The sequence below is a fragment of the Syngnathus acus genome, chromosome 21 (assembly GCF_901709675.1).
Source record: "Syngnathus acus chromosome 21, fSynAcu1.2, whole genome shotgun sequence".
NCBI lineage: Eukaryota > Metazoa > Chordata > Actinopteri > Syngnathiformes > Syngnathidae > Syngnathus > Syngnathus acus.
Window position 1 is genome coordinate 9,937,262 of NC_051105.1, and position 15,068 is coordinate 9,952,329.

The window sequence follows — 15,068 nt, forward strand, 5'->3', positions numbered from 1 at the left end:
CAATAAGGACAAACGCTACAGAAAGTGGATAGATGGACGGCCCCTATTTTCAGGGTTCCAGATATGCTGTATTTACAGTTGCTTCAGTTGGCGTGTTGTTGTATGGTAGCATAGCAAAGAGCTTCGTTTACATCAACTGTCAAAGATATTTGGCAAGAACACAAGTTGTTCCTTTGGCTTAATCATCAGATGCAGATTGGTGCGAATGGTACAACTTCTCACCAGCAGTGTGTGTGTGTGGTCATTCTTAAATGCGTTAAGGCACAGCAAGTGAAACCAAATACTTGTTGTGGGGAGAAAGTGGATATATGATAAGCAATATTTGTCTTTGTTTTGTTTGTCAGCAAAAGTGTTGAAACAAATTGCCCAATGTTGTGGCTCTCGGTTTTAGAGGCTAGTTACTATTAAGGTAGCAGAAGCGGTATTTTCCTTAAATGAGCAATAGGTGGCGCTGCTGTTTCAGGGTTGACCAAGTAGCTGCCTGAATGTGATGTTTTCTACTCAATATATTGACCCAACGTCTTTTTCAGTCAATGAATGAATGAGATTGTTTGCCAGGACCTCTCTCGGCTCTGACGTCAAAGCAATTTGGATTGGGGTGCTCCAGATTTAGCCACAGTTGATAAGTGGTTAGTAATAGAAAATGTGTGTGACGTGTGTGGGTGTGGGTGGGCCCCGCTGAACATCTTCACATGTCATTAGATCCTCAGCTGTGTGGTTTGACAACTTGTTCCCCGTCACAAACCGTATTAAAAGGCAAAAAATAAATAAAATCTGCCAAGATATTTTATAAAAATATCTATTTTTCTACAACATTAACGATGTAATAAGTATGGCTGGAAGCCAGTGAAAGCTCTCTAAGCATGCATGTGGTCGTAGCTAAGTATAGCCGTCCGCGTTTAAGGCCGACTTGGGAGTCGTTAGAGAAGCTGAGTAAAATTCGACATAACCTTTGCAAGGACGGTGAAGGTGACCGTGAGGTTTCCTTCAATGGGGGGGTTGTCGCTCGCGTCCAAGTGCTTGTTTTAATGAGTCTCCTCACATCTTAAGTGTGCAGTCAGACGCTGAATGTGGAGAGCGGAGCGAAGGGCCGTGTGTTACCACAGGCTCACTGTAGGCTCCATGTTGATGAAACCAGGGTTCTTGCGCAGCTCCCAGTATAAGTTGTTGGAGACCCATCGTTCCCTGTGATTAGCGTCAACCACTTTCCTGCAACAAAACACAGATGTAAAATGTGACTAAAAAGTAGGTGTAGTAGGAGTAGTTCCCACTTCAACATCGGAGCTCCTAAAAAAACCCCACATGAGAAGCAAACACGATTATGGTGAGTCAAAGAGAAGCTAAGAATAGTTGAGAGTGTGACGCACAAATCAACTGCCTCTTTACATTTTGTTGTGGACTTCCGTCTTTCCTTTTTTTTTTATCCCAAATTCACTTTGTCATTAACTCCCACGTCATTGTGACGCACAAGCTAAAGGTTGAAAGGGCTGAATTGTCATGCAAATGAATGGGAAGCAACAGGTTTGACATTGAGTGCACTTGTCTTACTTGAAGAAGCGGGGCTCCTGTTTGATATTATTATCTTCATTCCACTTCCTCCTGGTCCTCTGCAGGTTTTCAATTCGCTGCTTCTCGGAAGAGGCCAGCTCCAAGTTCCCCTCTTCTAAGTGCCTGGTATATATATACACGGCAGAGTGCACGTTGAGTTACTAAAGTTGCTATCCACCCTGTGGAATTTGTGTTTGACGGCGCTCCCCGTGACCTTTGATCGGGTCTGAAGCGTGCGTCCGTTCGCGGCAGGACGTCTTTAAGATCGGGACAAAGTTCGTTGAGTTCAGTGGCAAACCTGGTGAAGCCGTAGTATAGCTCGTAGTCGGTGGGCATGGAGCCTAGCGAGAAAAGATCCAAGTTTAGAGAGGACTTTCCCCCATTTTTGTAAAATATCAGGCTACCAACCTGGCCTCCAGATACATTTGGCAGAAGGTGGGACGCCACAGTAAACCCCCTCGTGCCATTTCCCAAAAAGCCTGTGGATGACTTTCCCTTCCTGATCCATCACAAATCCTTGGATCTCATTAACATTAGAACTCCAGTAGTTCCCCTAAAAAAAGAAAGAATGGCCCACTATCACCACATGGAGCCCGCAACTCCGAGGTGATAAAGTAAAGCAGTCAAACCTTGACGAAAGTGAGTTTGCAGAGGCAAGCGCTGCTTTTTGTGTTCCTGATGGTGATCTCGCCGTAGTGTTCGATCCACCGACGCCCGCTGAGGATGTTGTGGACGCACGTGGTGACTTTGTTCCATTCGTAGTGATCTCCAAACCTGAACACATCAACCGCAAACAATGTAGACATGAAGTGGGCAAGGAAGCAAAATGTTTGATGTTGTTTTGTACGGCCAATTTCATGATCCAATAACTCGCGTTCACTTAACGCGACCACTAATTGACTGTGTCTAAATACACTTGATTGTTGTTAAAAACAATGGAGGGTACCTGGGAATCATGAGGCTCACTGTCCCAATTGGCAAGATCTCCATGGATTTCCCCCAGAATTTGTTTTTCCATCTCACATCTGACAAACAAAATCATAACGTCACATTTATTGATGTTGAAATAATTGATTGCATCCATCCAGAATCCCGCCACTAATCAGCGGTGAAGCCTACCTTGCCAGAAGGTGAAATTCTTGGACTCGCAGTGGCAGGCGGAGATGGGAGGGTGGTGGCTTACCTTGACACAACAACACAATTACTACTTTTACCCAACGACATTGCGTGAGCACAACTGTACCTGTTCTGAGAAAAAACAGAAGCCCTTGTCCTCTCTTATACATTCGTACGTCTCTCCGAGGAGTGGGTTGAATGGCTTACTTCCTGCTCGGTAGTAAGTGGATGAGTAGCCTGAGACAGCGAAGGCGGCGACCAGAACCTAGCAAAACAACATCACCGCTAACATCAACCGGAAGGAACCATAATTATGATTTTATTTTTTTATCTTTACCATGCGTTCAAAGGGATCCTCCGTCTCAGCAGCCTTGTCCAGCAACTCGCTGTACTCCATCTCTTCACACATGCGCTGCAGCGTATTGAGAGGCTCGTTGAGCTCCACGGGCATGGAGACTTTGGACAGGTCCTTGCCGATGTTGTTTCGCAAGATGTTCCACAAGTTGATGTTACCCGTGTCGGGGCTGGGCGCCGGTAGACAGCTGCGCCGTCCGTTACGGAAGGCACAGCCGGCAAAGTCTCCGTTAGCCACTGCGGAGAGAAAGCACTTGGTGTGGCTTTTTTTTTTTTTTAAATGATACTTACAGGTTTCAGGATCTAAGAACGCGTGTAGAGTCTTCATGAATCATGGAAATAGATCCCGTCTTTGGACCTACTTTGTCTGGAAACGTTGTCGGTCACGCTGGCGTTGTCCTCTGAGATGTTATCGCTCACGTCGCTGACGTATGACTCATCGTCTGAACCCTGTTCAGGGAGGGGAAGATTTCGGAGAAAGTCCGACAAACTGGAGACAGCTTTGGCTACGCATCTGTATTAGCAGTCTCCTGGTGTTTTGGGTCTGAATGGGCCTGCCTTCGTGTTACGCTGTGATAAAAATCCCCTGGGAGTGATCCTTCACATGGCTCAATGCATGCCAGGAGAGCAACTCTTTTTAATAGCCCCTCCGAGGCTACAAGGGGAGTTAGCAGGCAGAGATGAAGCTTCCAAGCGGCCAAATTGTTCTTTTAAACAGAGCTGGAAGCTTTGTTCTAATTAAATATCAAGAAATAAAAGAGCAAACTGAAGCCAAATGAGGGATGAGGCGTCTGGCCCAATTAACAAGAGCCCTTCTAAGTGCCTGACTCTGATTGAGTTGCTCTCATTAGTTGCTAGTTAAGCCACGATGCTCCTCGCAGTGCACCTCCAAATTACCTCATTCTCTGACGAGCTGGCCGATAGGAGCACTTCCTGGGCGTCAAAAAACTCGGAAACAGACTCCGACATGGAGAGCCGGCTCTCATTAGAGGCCTGCTGAGTCAGCGGGATTCCCATCTGCTCTACTACCTGCCGGCAAACACATGCAAAACACGTTAGAGGCACAAGTGTACTATGTATGAAATGGTCCATCCATTTCTAATGAGTCATTTCCCCCATCACATTTATGTCAGCATGCACACCAAATTACGAGCCGTTAAAACGTAACTGCGAGCCTCCGCCGAAGAAACCATCAATCTGTAAGGTCATCGATCAATAACGCAGGAAATCAATAATACAACTACCTGGCCGCCCTGTTGTTTTATCAATATGGCCGCCTCAAATTAGCACTGTCAGCGCCATAATGAACACAGTCACCAACCTCATCAGGAGTGGAAATGATATTCACGCTGACGACTTGCTCCGACAGGACAGACTCTGAGTGGATGCGGTTCAACCGGGTTCGTAGTTCTGCGTTTTGGGTCATGGCCTTGGGCGAACATGGAATAGTTTGGGGCAAAATTAATCAACCAAAATAGATTTGTGATTGCCGTACAATTGTGCTCATCGGTTTGTGCTCAGAGGTTGGGATAGTGTATTTTTTTTTAATTCCAATTTATGTGGAGCTGCGAGAGCAGCAAATATTTCACTGCTTCAAATGAAAACACAATTTAAAAGCAAGAACCATATTGATTTGTGACCAAATTTGAATCTATAGTGATGTACGGCTATCGTTTCCCCCCATATGGCTTTTGTCAAGAAGCTTTTTGGACAATTGTCGTCACATCAGCTTTTAGCTCTGGACAGAGCAGAACAGTTTTACTGTTGTGATGGAAACAGTCAGTGAGGAGCAGTCCAATTACAGTAAGTCAGTGGTGCAGAGAAGACAGCCCAAGGAGCAGCGTTAATGAAGTCCACGGCACATTTCTTTTTCTCTCCAATTAGCAAGGATATTACTTGATGCTGGGAGTGCTCTTGAATAAATATCAGCTTGTTGTACAATATTATATAAATTTGTAGCGGCGGTAGGTATCGATGTAGTTATTTAATCTCTTGTCAGCATTTTTTTCTTGGTAACCAGCTGATGTGTTTGAGGTGGAGGATGGGCTCGTTACCTGTGACAGAGACTTCCTGAGGGAGTGGATCTGGGTCGATGGGTCGGACTGGTCTTGGTCCGACAGAATCTGCTTGATCTTTTCTTTTTCTATGGCTACCGTGTTGAAGGCCGACTTGAGCAGAGTGTGGACTGTGCACAGACACAATGACGCAATCACCACGATGATCATTCGTGCGGCATAATTATTATTATTTTTTTTGCATCAGCTGCTTTGACTCGGTGCACAAATGCGATGTACCGTTCGCAACGAGACGCCAAATTGCCTTGTGAGCGTGCAGAGGGTTGACAGAGAGGGATCCCTTCGCGCACTATCTTATATAATAGAACGATGCCCCCGAGCTAACGCTAGCAGTCAACTGCAGCTGCACGGCCATCTCACATGTGACGCGCTTCACTGTCCGCTGCTTGTCTATATAACAACCCACATATGTTTTTGAAGGCACCTGCCATTGTTACAGATATAGACCTGTTTCTTCCTGATTTATTAAGTAGGCTGTATCCACATTGTGACGAAAATAATTTAAGACTCTCTACAGTCAGACTTGTTTATACCTTTTTGGGCAATGGTGCAGAATTCCTCTTGTAGTTTAATGTAGTCGCAGGTGGACTCAACGCTGTCTGTCAGCCGGGAGGCGGGAGCTTGGAAGTCCCCCAGCTCGGCGCAGAGGTTAGGGTTGGATGAGTGGAGGCGGACAGGCGACATGCTGGATGACAGCGGGACCTAAACAGAGATGATGCGGGCTTGATCAAACGAGAAGCGCAATCATGTTGAAAGCTAGCGTTGTCTAACCCTTGAAAATCAAGCATGCACTAGTCAGAATGCTTTTATGATCTTATCTGTTCCCGAGTCAAATATTTATCAAATGAGTCTTGAAAAGGTGTGTTGTATAAAGTGTATAAAAGCTGACTTTTTTTGGGGGGGAAACATGCGCAATGTGCTAAGCAGGGGGGTGTCAAATAAAAAGTCAAAATAAAAGCCAAATGGGCCAACAGAAAACAAGAATGACTAAGACCGATGCAAATTTGAAAAAGTCAGTGTAATTTCAAATTCAAGAAATTCAAAGTCAGGCCTCTTGTGTTTGTGATGCAAAGCAAAAAAAAAATCACACAGTGGTACCTGAAGCTGGAACTTAGCATCTTTGCCGACACTTTTTGTCCTCCATCTTCTGTTCATGCGCTTTTCTTTCTTTGACAATTCTACGCAAGCGGTCTAAGTGGCAAATATGGATCACAGTATGCAATAAAACGGTTAATAAGACAACATAACTTGACTGCTGCCAAGTTAGAAATCAGACAACATTCCCAAAAATGAGTTGCAAAACAAAATATCTGAGGCGAGGAGTGGCGCTGAGCAGTTGATGGTGGAGATAAACAAAGCAATGAAAGAGGCCTCTGAGCTCCTCTAACCACATTGGACAGGGTATCCAAAAAGTCTGTGTGTGTGTTTGTGTGTGTGTGTTCAACCTGCATATCTGCAAAGTTAGGTGCCGACTGAGTCCTTTGTAGAATCTCCAAACTCTTCAAGAGTCCACTCAACTCAGTCAGGTTGGACTGGCATCGAGCGAGATCTGAAATGATGTGATTATTGACAGACGCTGATTATGCTAATGCTGATTATGTCGTGGGGAGATAATAGCTAGCAAGGAGGATAATTCCGGGACACGTGTATGGAGCACAGCACCTTCTGCACATTTGTCCATCTCCTCGGATTCTTGCAGCCAGGCGGCCACCTTGCTCTGACCGTTGCTGTAGGAGATGGGCAAGCTGCTGTGGGTGGTCGCTGATGTTTGCCATGGCGACCCGCTGCCTTTCGCATGCTTTCAAGAGATACAAGGGAAAACTGTAACCCAGCTTTTTTTTCTTTAAGAATATAACTGAAGGAAAGCCGCAAACGGGCATTTTCATTGATAAAAGAAGCAAGTCACAATATGCCTAGACTCCAGAAAGAAAAATGATTCCTTTATCCTAATGCTCAGATTCATTCTGCCTGTCAAGTAGCCATTAGAGCAATAGACACAAATCGAGCACGCATACGCGGCCGTTAGTCAGTGAACTGATCACAGCGCGGGGACCACGATGACCTTTTAACAATTTACGAGGAAGACTTTCTGCCAGCCGTTCACTCTATTTGGTGTCACAAGCGATAATAGTACCTTGGCGTCATGTCCGACGCTCGAAGCCGCTTGCGGGGACTCTGCGACGGCAGACGAAGGGAACATCCGCATGGAGGCGTCCCGAGGAGATCGGACGATCTCGTTCTGTCGGTAAAGGCGGTGATGTCGTAGCTTGGACACCCAGGCGTCGAAGATGTCTTGGGATTTCACCTAAGACGAGGGATGAGTCAATAGCAAAAATGACGATATTGTCTCTTGGCGTTTACCTTGAGGTGATAGATATGCTCCTCCGTGTCCAAGTCGATACGGCGAGCCTTCTTTTTGATGGACATCACAGAGAGGCCGACGTCGATGCTGCCATGCAGTTTGCGTTTCTGGATCTGAGACACAAATTGATTACATTTGGCACATTCAATAAAATGAGGTGTGATGTAAATAGGAAGATTTTTTTTTTTTAGTCTTTGTTTACTTACATCAATGGGGGACTTGGAGTACTTCAGCATACCATTGTCCAAAACAAAAAAACGCTGCAGAGGAAAAACAACAATGTCGTGTTAGTTTATCAAAAAACCAATCGAGGCCAAATTTGATGGTGAGGAATCTTGTTTTTGTCGCTGGTGTGGTGTCAAAGCACTTATTTGGGCTTATCTTAAAAGAAACTAGCTTGAATGAGAAAAAGCTGCCCCACCTTGTGCCAGCCTTTCAGAGGCCATTTCCGCTTCTTCAGCATAAAACCTTCGTGTTTATCTGGCCTCTGGACGTGGCTCTGACCGATTTTCAGCCCCTCGATGATTTCCCAGCTGTCTGCCTCCTAAAGTACGACAAAAGGAAGGCAATGTCAGAGCTGATCTGCTCGTTCCTCCGGGATTGAAAGAGAGATGGAGAAAACAGGATGACGCTCAAGCCCACAGTCTAATGGAGGAAACCCTTCATCGGTCTCTCTTGCGTAATGTTTGTGCTACCCCCATCATATCGCTCATGTGCTCTGAGTATTTCCCCTCCATTAGCTTCCTCCTGACTATGCTCTTCTTGCCTTTAGTGGGTCTGTAAATCAAAGTGACTTCTCTAGAGCAGATAGAAAGGCAAGGTCGGGCAGGGACACTTCTAACCATCATCCTCCACAAAATCTTACCAAAGTCTCCATTTGTTGTTAGTGCAGACTGAAAAGGAGACAACAGCTTGTTTCATCAAAAGAGCAGCTGAAGGGATCAGTTTTTGGTAATGAGGTCATGTATCTCCTGTGAGCGTTAGTGGCCTTGAGCTATTGGGGACGCGCAACTTCATTAGCAAAAAAAGCACATCAGGATTCAAAGGAAACGGATGAGCCATCGTTTCAAGGCGCTATCTGGCCATAGCACACCGCTCGTGAGTTCCATTCCTCATGGAAGCTTGGTTGCAACAAGGTGACCCATCCAGGAAAGCCCCCAGAGAGGCGTAGGATGATTAAAGGTCATGCGAGGAACGCATGAGTGGCCGTACTAAGAAGGTCTCCTCGCTCTGTTACAGGTTGTTTCCATATCAGGCAAAGAAATATCTCCCTTACTTTGCTTCAGAAACTTTGACCCTGAAAGCATAAATGAATGAAGCCAATTTGGTTTCCTGCACATGGCTCACATTTATCGATCCTACTGCAGAAAACTCAATGAGTGAGAGCATTGTAGCATTTTTTTTCTTCTTCATTGCCTGCAGTGAATCAAACAACACTGAGCAAGGCTAAGCACTCCTCCTGGACATGTTCAACTAAATCAGCACTACAAATAAATATCAATGCAGCGTCCCACTTATTTGGCACATCTGCTTCTCCAGTGCACTTCTGCAGTTTTAGTGCCCTTTAGGAAGTACAATGAGGCCTTTATGCATGTCAAAGAGAGCAGTTATTGGTCATGGAAAAGGAAAAAAAAGAGCCGGATGAAGAGAAGCTGTATTGTGGTTGCCTTGTTGATTGGTTGAATGTCGCCGCCTCGTTTGAGTCTTAAGATAGGAGCAAGTTGCTGCTGACTGCAGTTAATGCCTCCCCTGGTTGCGCTTTGCAGAGAGAATGAACAGCAGCTGTCAGCAGATGTGGAAGGTGTCAAGTATTGATCTGAAAACAAGGCCTGGATCTCATTTAGGTTTCCTATCAAGAAAAATGTCCAGGGGATCATTTTTCAACTCGTCTCTTTCTCTAGTTGAATCAGCCATGTTGGGATGTCATGTTTAACATCCTGTCTTGACTTTTTAGTCAAAGATGATTGTCATATTTTCAACTCCCATCAAAGCGACTTCCTTTTTCTCTCTGAGCACTCGGAGGAGAACACGAGCTCCCACGCAGCATACCACAGCGTGCCACATAACCGCCAAGCCTGCACCAGTCCCACATCAAATATTTAGAACTCAGAGCCGATGGGAAAGTGGTGATGTCATAGTTTCTGCTTTCATTCTTATTCCAAACTGAGTCCGTCAAAAGAGTCAATCTGTTTTGATTGGTTGAGAATTGTGATCTTGCCCATTTTATAATGAATTGACTTTTTTGAATATAAAGGTGTCGTAGCGCACCTGCCGACTGTCACGTTGGGATGAGGATGAGGACGACGCGCTCTTGTGTACCGGCGTGGAGGTTTTGTTGACCATCCCGGGGTTCTTCTCCTCAGAGCTCATGGCGCGGCCGTGCGCGCCTCGCTGCGAGTGGGACATGGTAGATCTGCAGATTAGCCGCTTACTTGATGCTCGGTTGTCATCTGAAACACAAAAGTCGACAAGTTACTAACTATGCGCGGTTGTTTTGCACATTTGTGTTGCGGATTGACGGATGGAAACCTCCAAATCCCGCTGGCCTAATTTTTTGCAGAACCTCCTCATGACTATGATAAGCAACCCGGATTGGATGGATGTTCTCTGACTAATGTGCTTGGCAGTGAGTCAAAGATTATCTTGAGACCGATCACTCTGACCACCACAGACAGACACATCAGATGATCAATTCATGTCCTGACTAATCAGATCAGATCAAGCTAGCCTAAATCTGTATTTGTATAAAGACGGATACAAAAAAAGGATAAATCAAAACTGTCAGAGTGAATCAGATTTTAGAAAATTGAAATGTCAAATCTGTCATTTGTTTGAAAGGACGTTATCACAGCCCACCGTGTGGTAACAAACCAGTGAGTCGTGTCTACAAAACACGCGGTGGTTTTAAAACCGTGATATCTGTCGAGCTTCAAGAGAAACTTCAGCCCACTGAGCAGCTTCTGCAGACCTCAGCGTTGCGCACTCAGCTGTGCACTACCCTCACACATGATAATGTATTATTCAACTCTTTAACATTGTCACTCTGCCTTCTCTGTCTTAAGCCAAGTAAGATCTCAGCTTGGGCAAAACAGGTCTGTTTTCATGAGGAATTCATAAAATCACACCACAAACGACTGTTACTGCTGTTTTAACACCGGGAGTGGGAATATTTCTTCTCAAAAACAAAGATAGTTGCCATGTGAGGGAGTCTCGGTTCAGGACTTGAGCTTAATCTTCTAAATCCAGTCGCTGTGATTATGGCGCTGTGTGAGCACAGCGACAAAGCAAAGCGAGCGAGCGTCACGTCACCATAGCTGCGGCCGTGACAGTACCGAAGCAAAGGTGAGCGGGAATTTATTTATACTCGTGGTACATTGTGTTCTGATTTTATATTACACAGAAGATCAATTTGAGGTAAATGGAGTTGAATCATTCATTTCAGAGTTCACTTACTAGAAAAATCAACCCATCATGATGTGGCACATTTGATTGTTGCCTTCTGTTGTTGGTTAAATGAGTTGTTAAATGCATCAATATGTATTTGTCAATATTTCCAATATTTAGTTCAGCTCGGGGGTTTTATGAGTGCAATATTTCATTTGAGCATGTGCATGCTGCAGAAGGGAAATGTGTCATGTAGGTTGGAAATGAGCCAACCGCCACAGCCTCATTTCCCCTTGACCGTTTTTCAGTTAGCAGTTATTAGTACCGCCATGTCTATGAAATGTTGACATCAGCAAGAAAACGTCTTCTTTTTCACAGCTTGTTCAACCCAGTGGCTATTGTACACCCTACCATACATTTTGGATTTCTAACTTTTGCCAGAAAAGTTTCAGAGAAAAATAATAAATATTTGAGCAGGAGTACCATGTCGGAAATAGAGGCGGCCATTTTGCCACTTTTCTGTCGACTGAAAATGACATCAGAGCTACGACCAATCACAGACTCTGTTCTCTAAGTTTGGTTACGTTTGCCAGCTGAGCCGTGATTGGTTGCTACCTGAGTGACTGTGATGTCATTTTCAGTTGACAGCAAAAGGCAAAATGGTGATGGATAAAAATGAGTGGATTTTGTCGCTTAACTAGGTTAGAAAGCAGCAGAGCAGCATAACAACAATCTGCTCTCCGGAATAATCTTGGAACAAGATAAAGCCCTCAGGGTCTTTTGCTGGAAAAAATGCAATATCCTTATCCACTATCCAATCTTTAGTGGAGGTTGACGAAAAGCCCAAATTCCTAACCCAGCCAATCTCCCCGTTACAATATTAAACACAAACAGACTTGACCTGCGAGGACAACCTAATTCTCAACTTTACCGGTTTAAGATGCACATGGCTCAACAGAGTAGCCAGCCAGTCGGTTTCACGCGACATTAGGAGGCAGAGGGCGAGAGCTACGTCTCTTTCAAGAGACACTCATCTTTTTCCTAACAACAGCAACTGGACAGAGCCAGTTTACCCTGTGCTGCATTCATTACATCATCTAGGAAGAGCTTTTTTACTCTGCAATGCTTTCTGGCCACTTGTCTTACAGAAAAATAGACTGGGAATAAGAAGGTTAAGCGGAAGAAATGTATTGACGACACCACGTGAATATGACAAAGTGAGGCCAAGGATGAAGACTATTACAGATGAGTCATAGCGCTGTTCTAAAAGCAGTCCGGGTTTTGTTTTTGTTTTATAGTGATGAATAAACAGTGTTGCGGAGGGATTATTCAAATGGGGTTCACAAAGAGCACTTTTGGAGTAAACAAAGACGCGATTCAGTTATGAATATGCAATAACGGAATTTGTCTAACATAGTTTAAGCTAACAAGGGGGAATGTAAATGAAAGCGGGACAAGGACAGCTTCATCATGGAGGTTAGGATGGTCAAAGAAATTAAACTGCAGCTCATTACAAGAGAAATATGCTACAGAAAAAAATATTTCCAGTTATCTTTGCTCATTAATTCATATGACTTGATGTCATTTTAAACAACTGCAAAGTCACTAGCCGACCTTGGCTCAGAAAAACTGGCAGATAATGTGGAGCAATCCCATAAAGTGATAGAAGTTGGATAACTTTCTCTATGGGTGAGCTGCCAGCCTCCCTAACATGGATGGAATATTAAGAATATAAATTGTGCTTTATGTATAAGGCGTGAAACAAAAAAGTTAAGTACTTCTGATTAGGTTTGATTTAAAAAGGTGAGTAGGTTGCATCACTGATGTCACGCAGAGTCGTTTGTCACGATGCTTAATTGCTCCTCAGTGGCATCCCTATTTTAAGGCCTCACGAAAAGCAAATGTGTAAACGAGCAAGTGAGCAAACAGTAAAAGCCATTTCCTTTTTACGACACACTTTGCAGATGCTAGTAAAGTCAGCTAGGTGGTGGTCACGTCTGGATGGTCCTCAGTGATTCACTCCGGATGCAAATACAAAAAGATGCTCGGGTCTCGCCGGCTGGGATGATGAACAACGAAGTACACTTCATATCAAAGCATTCGTATGAAAGCACTCTTGTCATGGTCGTGCTGACAGAGAGAACTGCTTAATTCCTTACCACAGATGCGGTGGTGTAATGACCATGTCTTGACAGTTCTTGGCGCAGGAAACAATCGAGCAGCTCCTCTGCCTGCTAAGCGACGGTCCACTTCCACAAGGTAAGCCGTTTCAACGAAAGTCCATATCAATTTCTCGCAGCAGGCATGTTTTTGCACGTAGGCCAGAACACAGTCGGAAGTCGGGGATGGTAAAAGTGCTGTGTTTGCCCGTTTCCTCGTATGCGAGTTGTGATGCTCGGCTCGGCTCAGCCGCACTCTGCTAGCTCCTCCCTGCAGCAGGATCGGCTTTGGGTGGGAACAAAGCAACGGAATGGAGCGTGCGGACATATGCTGGTTCAAAACGCGGCATTGTAAGACTCAGAATAGAAGTCATTCTGGAGGTTATAACGGTGTTGTAAACCTCTGAAATGGGGAAATTTCAACTGAGGTGCTCCAAATCAATCAATGGGGTATTGAGGGGGTTCATCCATGTAGAAGACAACACTAACTAAATCAATGATAGATTAGATAGATGGATGGGTAGAAAGATGGATAATCTATCTATGCCTATATAGGCAGTCAGGCACGGATTTAAATTTCATTTGATTGTTACTATTGTTTAAACTTTAACAATAGAACAGTAATTAATGTGTTTACTTTTTCCTTTGGTAACCAAAAATACACATCTGGCGCAAGACGATGTGACGTAATAGGTCAGCTGACCAGTGACGTGTCCAATGTCGTATATTCACCGGGGTGGGAGGAAGCACATGGTGTTAGTCACCGGTAACTGGAGAAACGTGACGACGGCAAGAACGTTACACGGACTGAAAATCTTCTAAAAGTAAAAGGTAGATAGCTACGGATCAACGTTTTTAATCTTACTACCATTGATCTTCGTTGATTTTTCCTTGTGAGTGCCGTTTGCTAGTTTTCGTTTTACAGCAAGGATGAGTGGATTCTCTTAACGACTCACTATTTAAACTCACATAGCTTTAATTACCTGAAAAGGGTATTTTCTCGGATGTTTTCATTTATTCTTTATTGGAGTGTAAAACTAATGTGAACTCTATTTGTTTTCAAACTTAAATGATGAGTTTCTAATTGCTCAGAAGAGCTTTTGTAATCGCCGGAAAATTGCATAACTTGTAAACGAGCACCCCCTACCGTTCGAATGTGATAAGAGGCGTACCACAGGAAGTCAATAGGCTAATTTTGTTGAGCGCATAAATTGTATTGTAAAAGGCGTGTGTGCCTGTGTTATGTCTATAGTCGAAATGCCTGGAGACATCAATAAAGGGAAGAAGTCGTTTGTCCAGAAGTGTTCTCAGTGTCACACAGTGGAGAATGGTGGCAAGCACAAGGTCGGCCCAAATCTGTGGGGTCTGTTTGGTCGCAAAACAGGCCAGGCACAAGGTTACAGCTATACAGATGCCAACAAAAGCAAAGGTATGCATCGTGTACAGTATGTGTGGTAATGGTAGTGGCCATTTTGAAAGAGTATATCTGATGGAGACATTCTTTTCTTGATTTGCAGGGATTATCTGGGATGAGAACACCCTGAATGTCTACTTGGAGAACCCCAAAAAGTACATTCCCGGAACAAAGATGATCTTTGCGGGCATAAAGAAGAAAAATGAACGTGCCGACCTAATTGAATATCTTAAATCTGCTACTTCCTAGAGAACTTTACCATCAATATGCATTTTCACTTTCTTGTTCAGTTCCATCACAGCGCTGCCTCAATTTTTGATACTATACGATTGGTGGAGTGATTGATAATCCCTGATTTTAACAGGTTCCTTTTTTTAAAACACGGTTATAATTTATTAAACCATATGGTCTATTCACAGAAGCCGTGAAAGCGGTTAATTGTGATATGTTTATTCTAGATTTATTTTTTTGGGGGTGTCCATGAACCTGTTGTCATCAATTGCCAGTCCTAGTTTTGAAACAATGTATTGTTTACAATGTTTTTACTTGGTTACATTGAATAAAATGCTAATCACAATCTTATATTGCAAGTTGTGACATTTTTATTTTTGTTGAGTAGCACGAGTATAGGGGATTAGATTGATGATAGGGGCGTA

General features: G+C 44.1%; 2 protein-coding genes across 6 annotated transcripts; one reads left to right on the forward strand and one right to left on the reverse strand.

Moving 5' to 3' along the window:
• Window positions 1–519: 519 nt before the first annotated feature.
• On the reverse strand, window positions 520–13,452 carry osbpl6 (oxysterol binding protein-like 6). Of its 4 annotated transcripts, XM_037240391.1 has the most exons (23): window positions 12,999–13,451; window positions 9,724–9,905; window positions 7,877–7,999; window positions 7,662–7,715; window positions 7,455–7,568; window positions 7,228–7,398; window positions 6,756–6,891; window positions 6,539–6,642; window positions 6,192–6,284; window positions 5,627–5,795; window positions 5,073–5,203; window positions 4,340–4,447; window positions 3,916–4,047; window positions 3,381–3,468; window positions 3,002–3,255; window positions 2,792–2,929; window positions 2,668–2,731; window positions 2,495–2,573; window positions 2,178–2,322; window positions 1,957–2,101; window positions 1,763–1,889; window positions 1,549–1,671; window positions 520–1,209 (listed from the first exon to the last, which is right to left on the reverse strand). In XM_037240391.1, exons 1-23 carry the CDS (start codon window positions 13,324–13,326, stop codon window positions 1,098–1,100), a joined length of 3,120 nt encoding a protein of 1,039 aa, XP_037096286.1. In that variant the 5' UTR covers window positions 13,327–13,451; the 3' UTR covers window positions 520–1,097. The 4 variants fall into 4 exon arrangements, with proteins under 4 accessions (XP_037096286.1, XP_037096287.1, XP_037096288.1 ...); XM_037240392.1 differs by lacking the exon at window positions 6,192–6,284; XM_037240393.1 differs by lacking the exon at window positions 4,340–4,447.
• Window positions 12,961–14,994, forward strand: LOC119115718 (cytochrome c-like). 2 transcript variants are annotated; one of them, XM_037240541.1, is made up of 3 exons: window positions 12,961–13,098; window positions 14,251–14,427; window positions 14,516–14,994. In XM_037240541.1, exons 2-3 carry the CDS (start codon window positions 14,256–14,258, stop codon window positions 14,659–14,661), a joined length of 318 nt encoding a protein of 105 aa, XP_037096436.1. In that variant the 5' UTR covers window positions 12,961–13,098; window positions 14,251–14,255; the 3' UTR covers window positions 14,662–14,994. The 2 variants fall into 2 exon arrangements, with proteins under 2 accessions (XP_037096436.1, XP_037096435.1); XM_037240540.1 differs by lacking the exon at window positions 12,961–13,098 and adding an exon at window positions 13,675–13,829.
• Window positions 14,995–15,068: the final 74 nt, after the last annotated feature.

Bases quoted from the DNA above. Each gene is read 5' to 3' on its own strand.
- osbpl6 (XM_037240391.1), bottom strand. From the start codon at position 13,326: ATGTCCGCACGCTCCATTCCGTTGCTTTGTTCCCACCCAAAGCCGATC. The intron at 8,000-9,723 runs GTGCGCTACGAC...GTCGTACTTTAG, and splicing joins CCCAACGTGACAGTCGGCAG to GAGGCAGACAGCTGGGAAAT. The intron at 2,102-2,177 runs GTTTGACTGCTT...TTCTTTTTTTAG, and splicing joins GCAAACTCACTTTCGTCAAG to GGGAACTACTGGAGTTCTAA.
- LOC119115718 (XM_037240541.1), top strand. From the start codon at position 14,256: ATGCCTGGAGACATCAATAAAGGGAAGAAGTCGTTTGTCCAGAAGTGT. The intron at 14,428-14,515 runs GTATGCATCGTG...CTTGATTTGCAG, and splicing joins AGATGCCAACAAAAGCAAAG to GGATTATCTGGGATGAGAAC.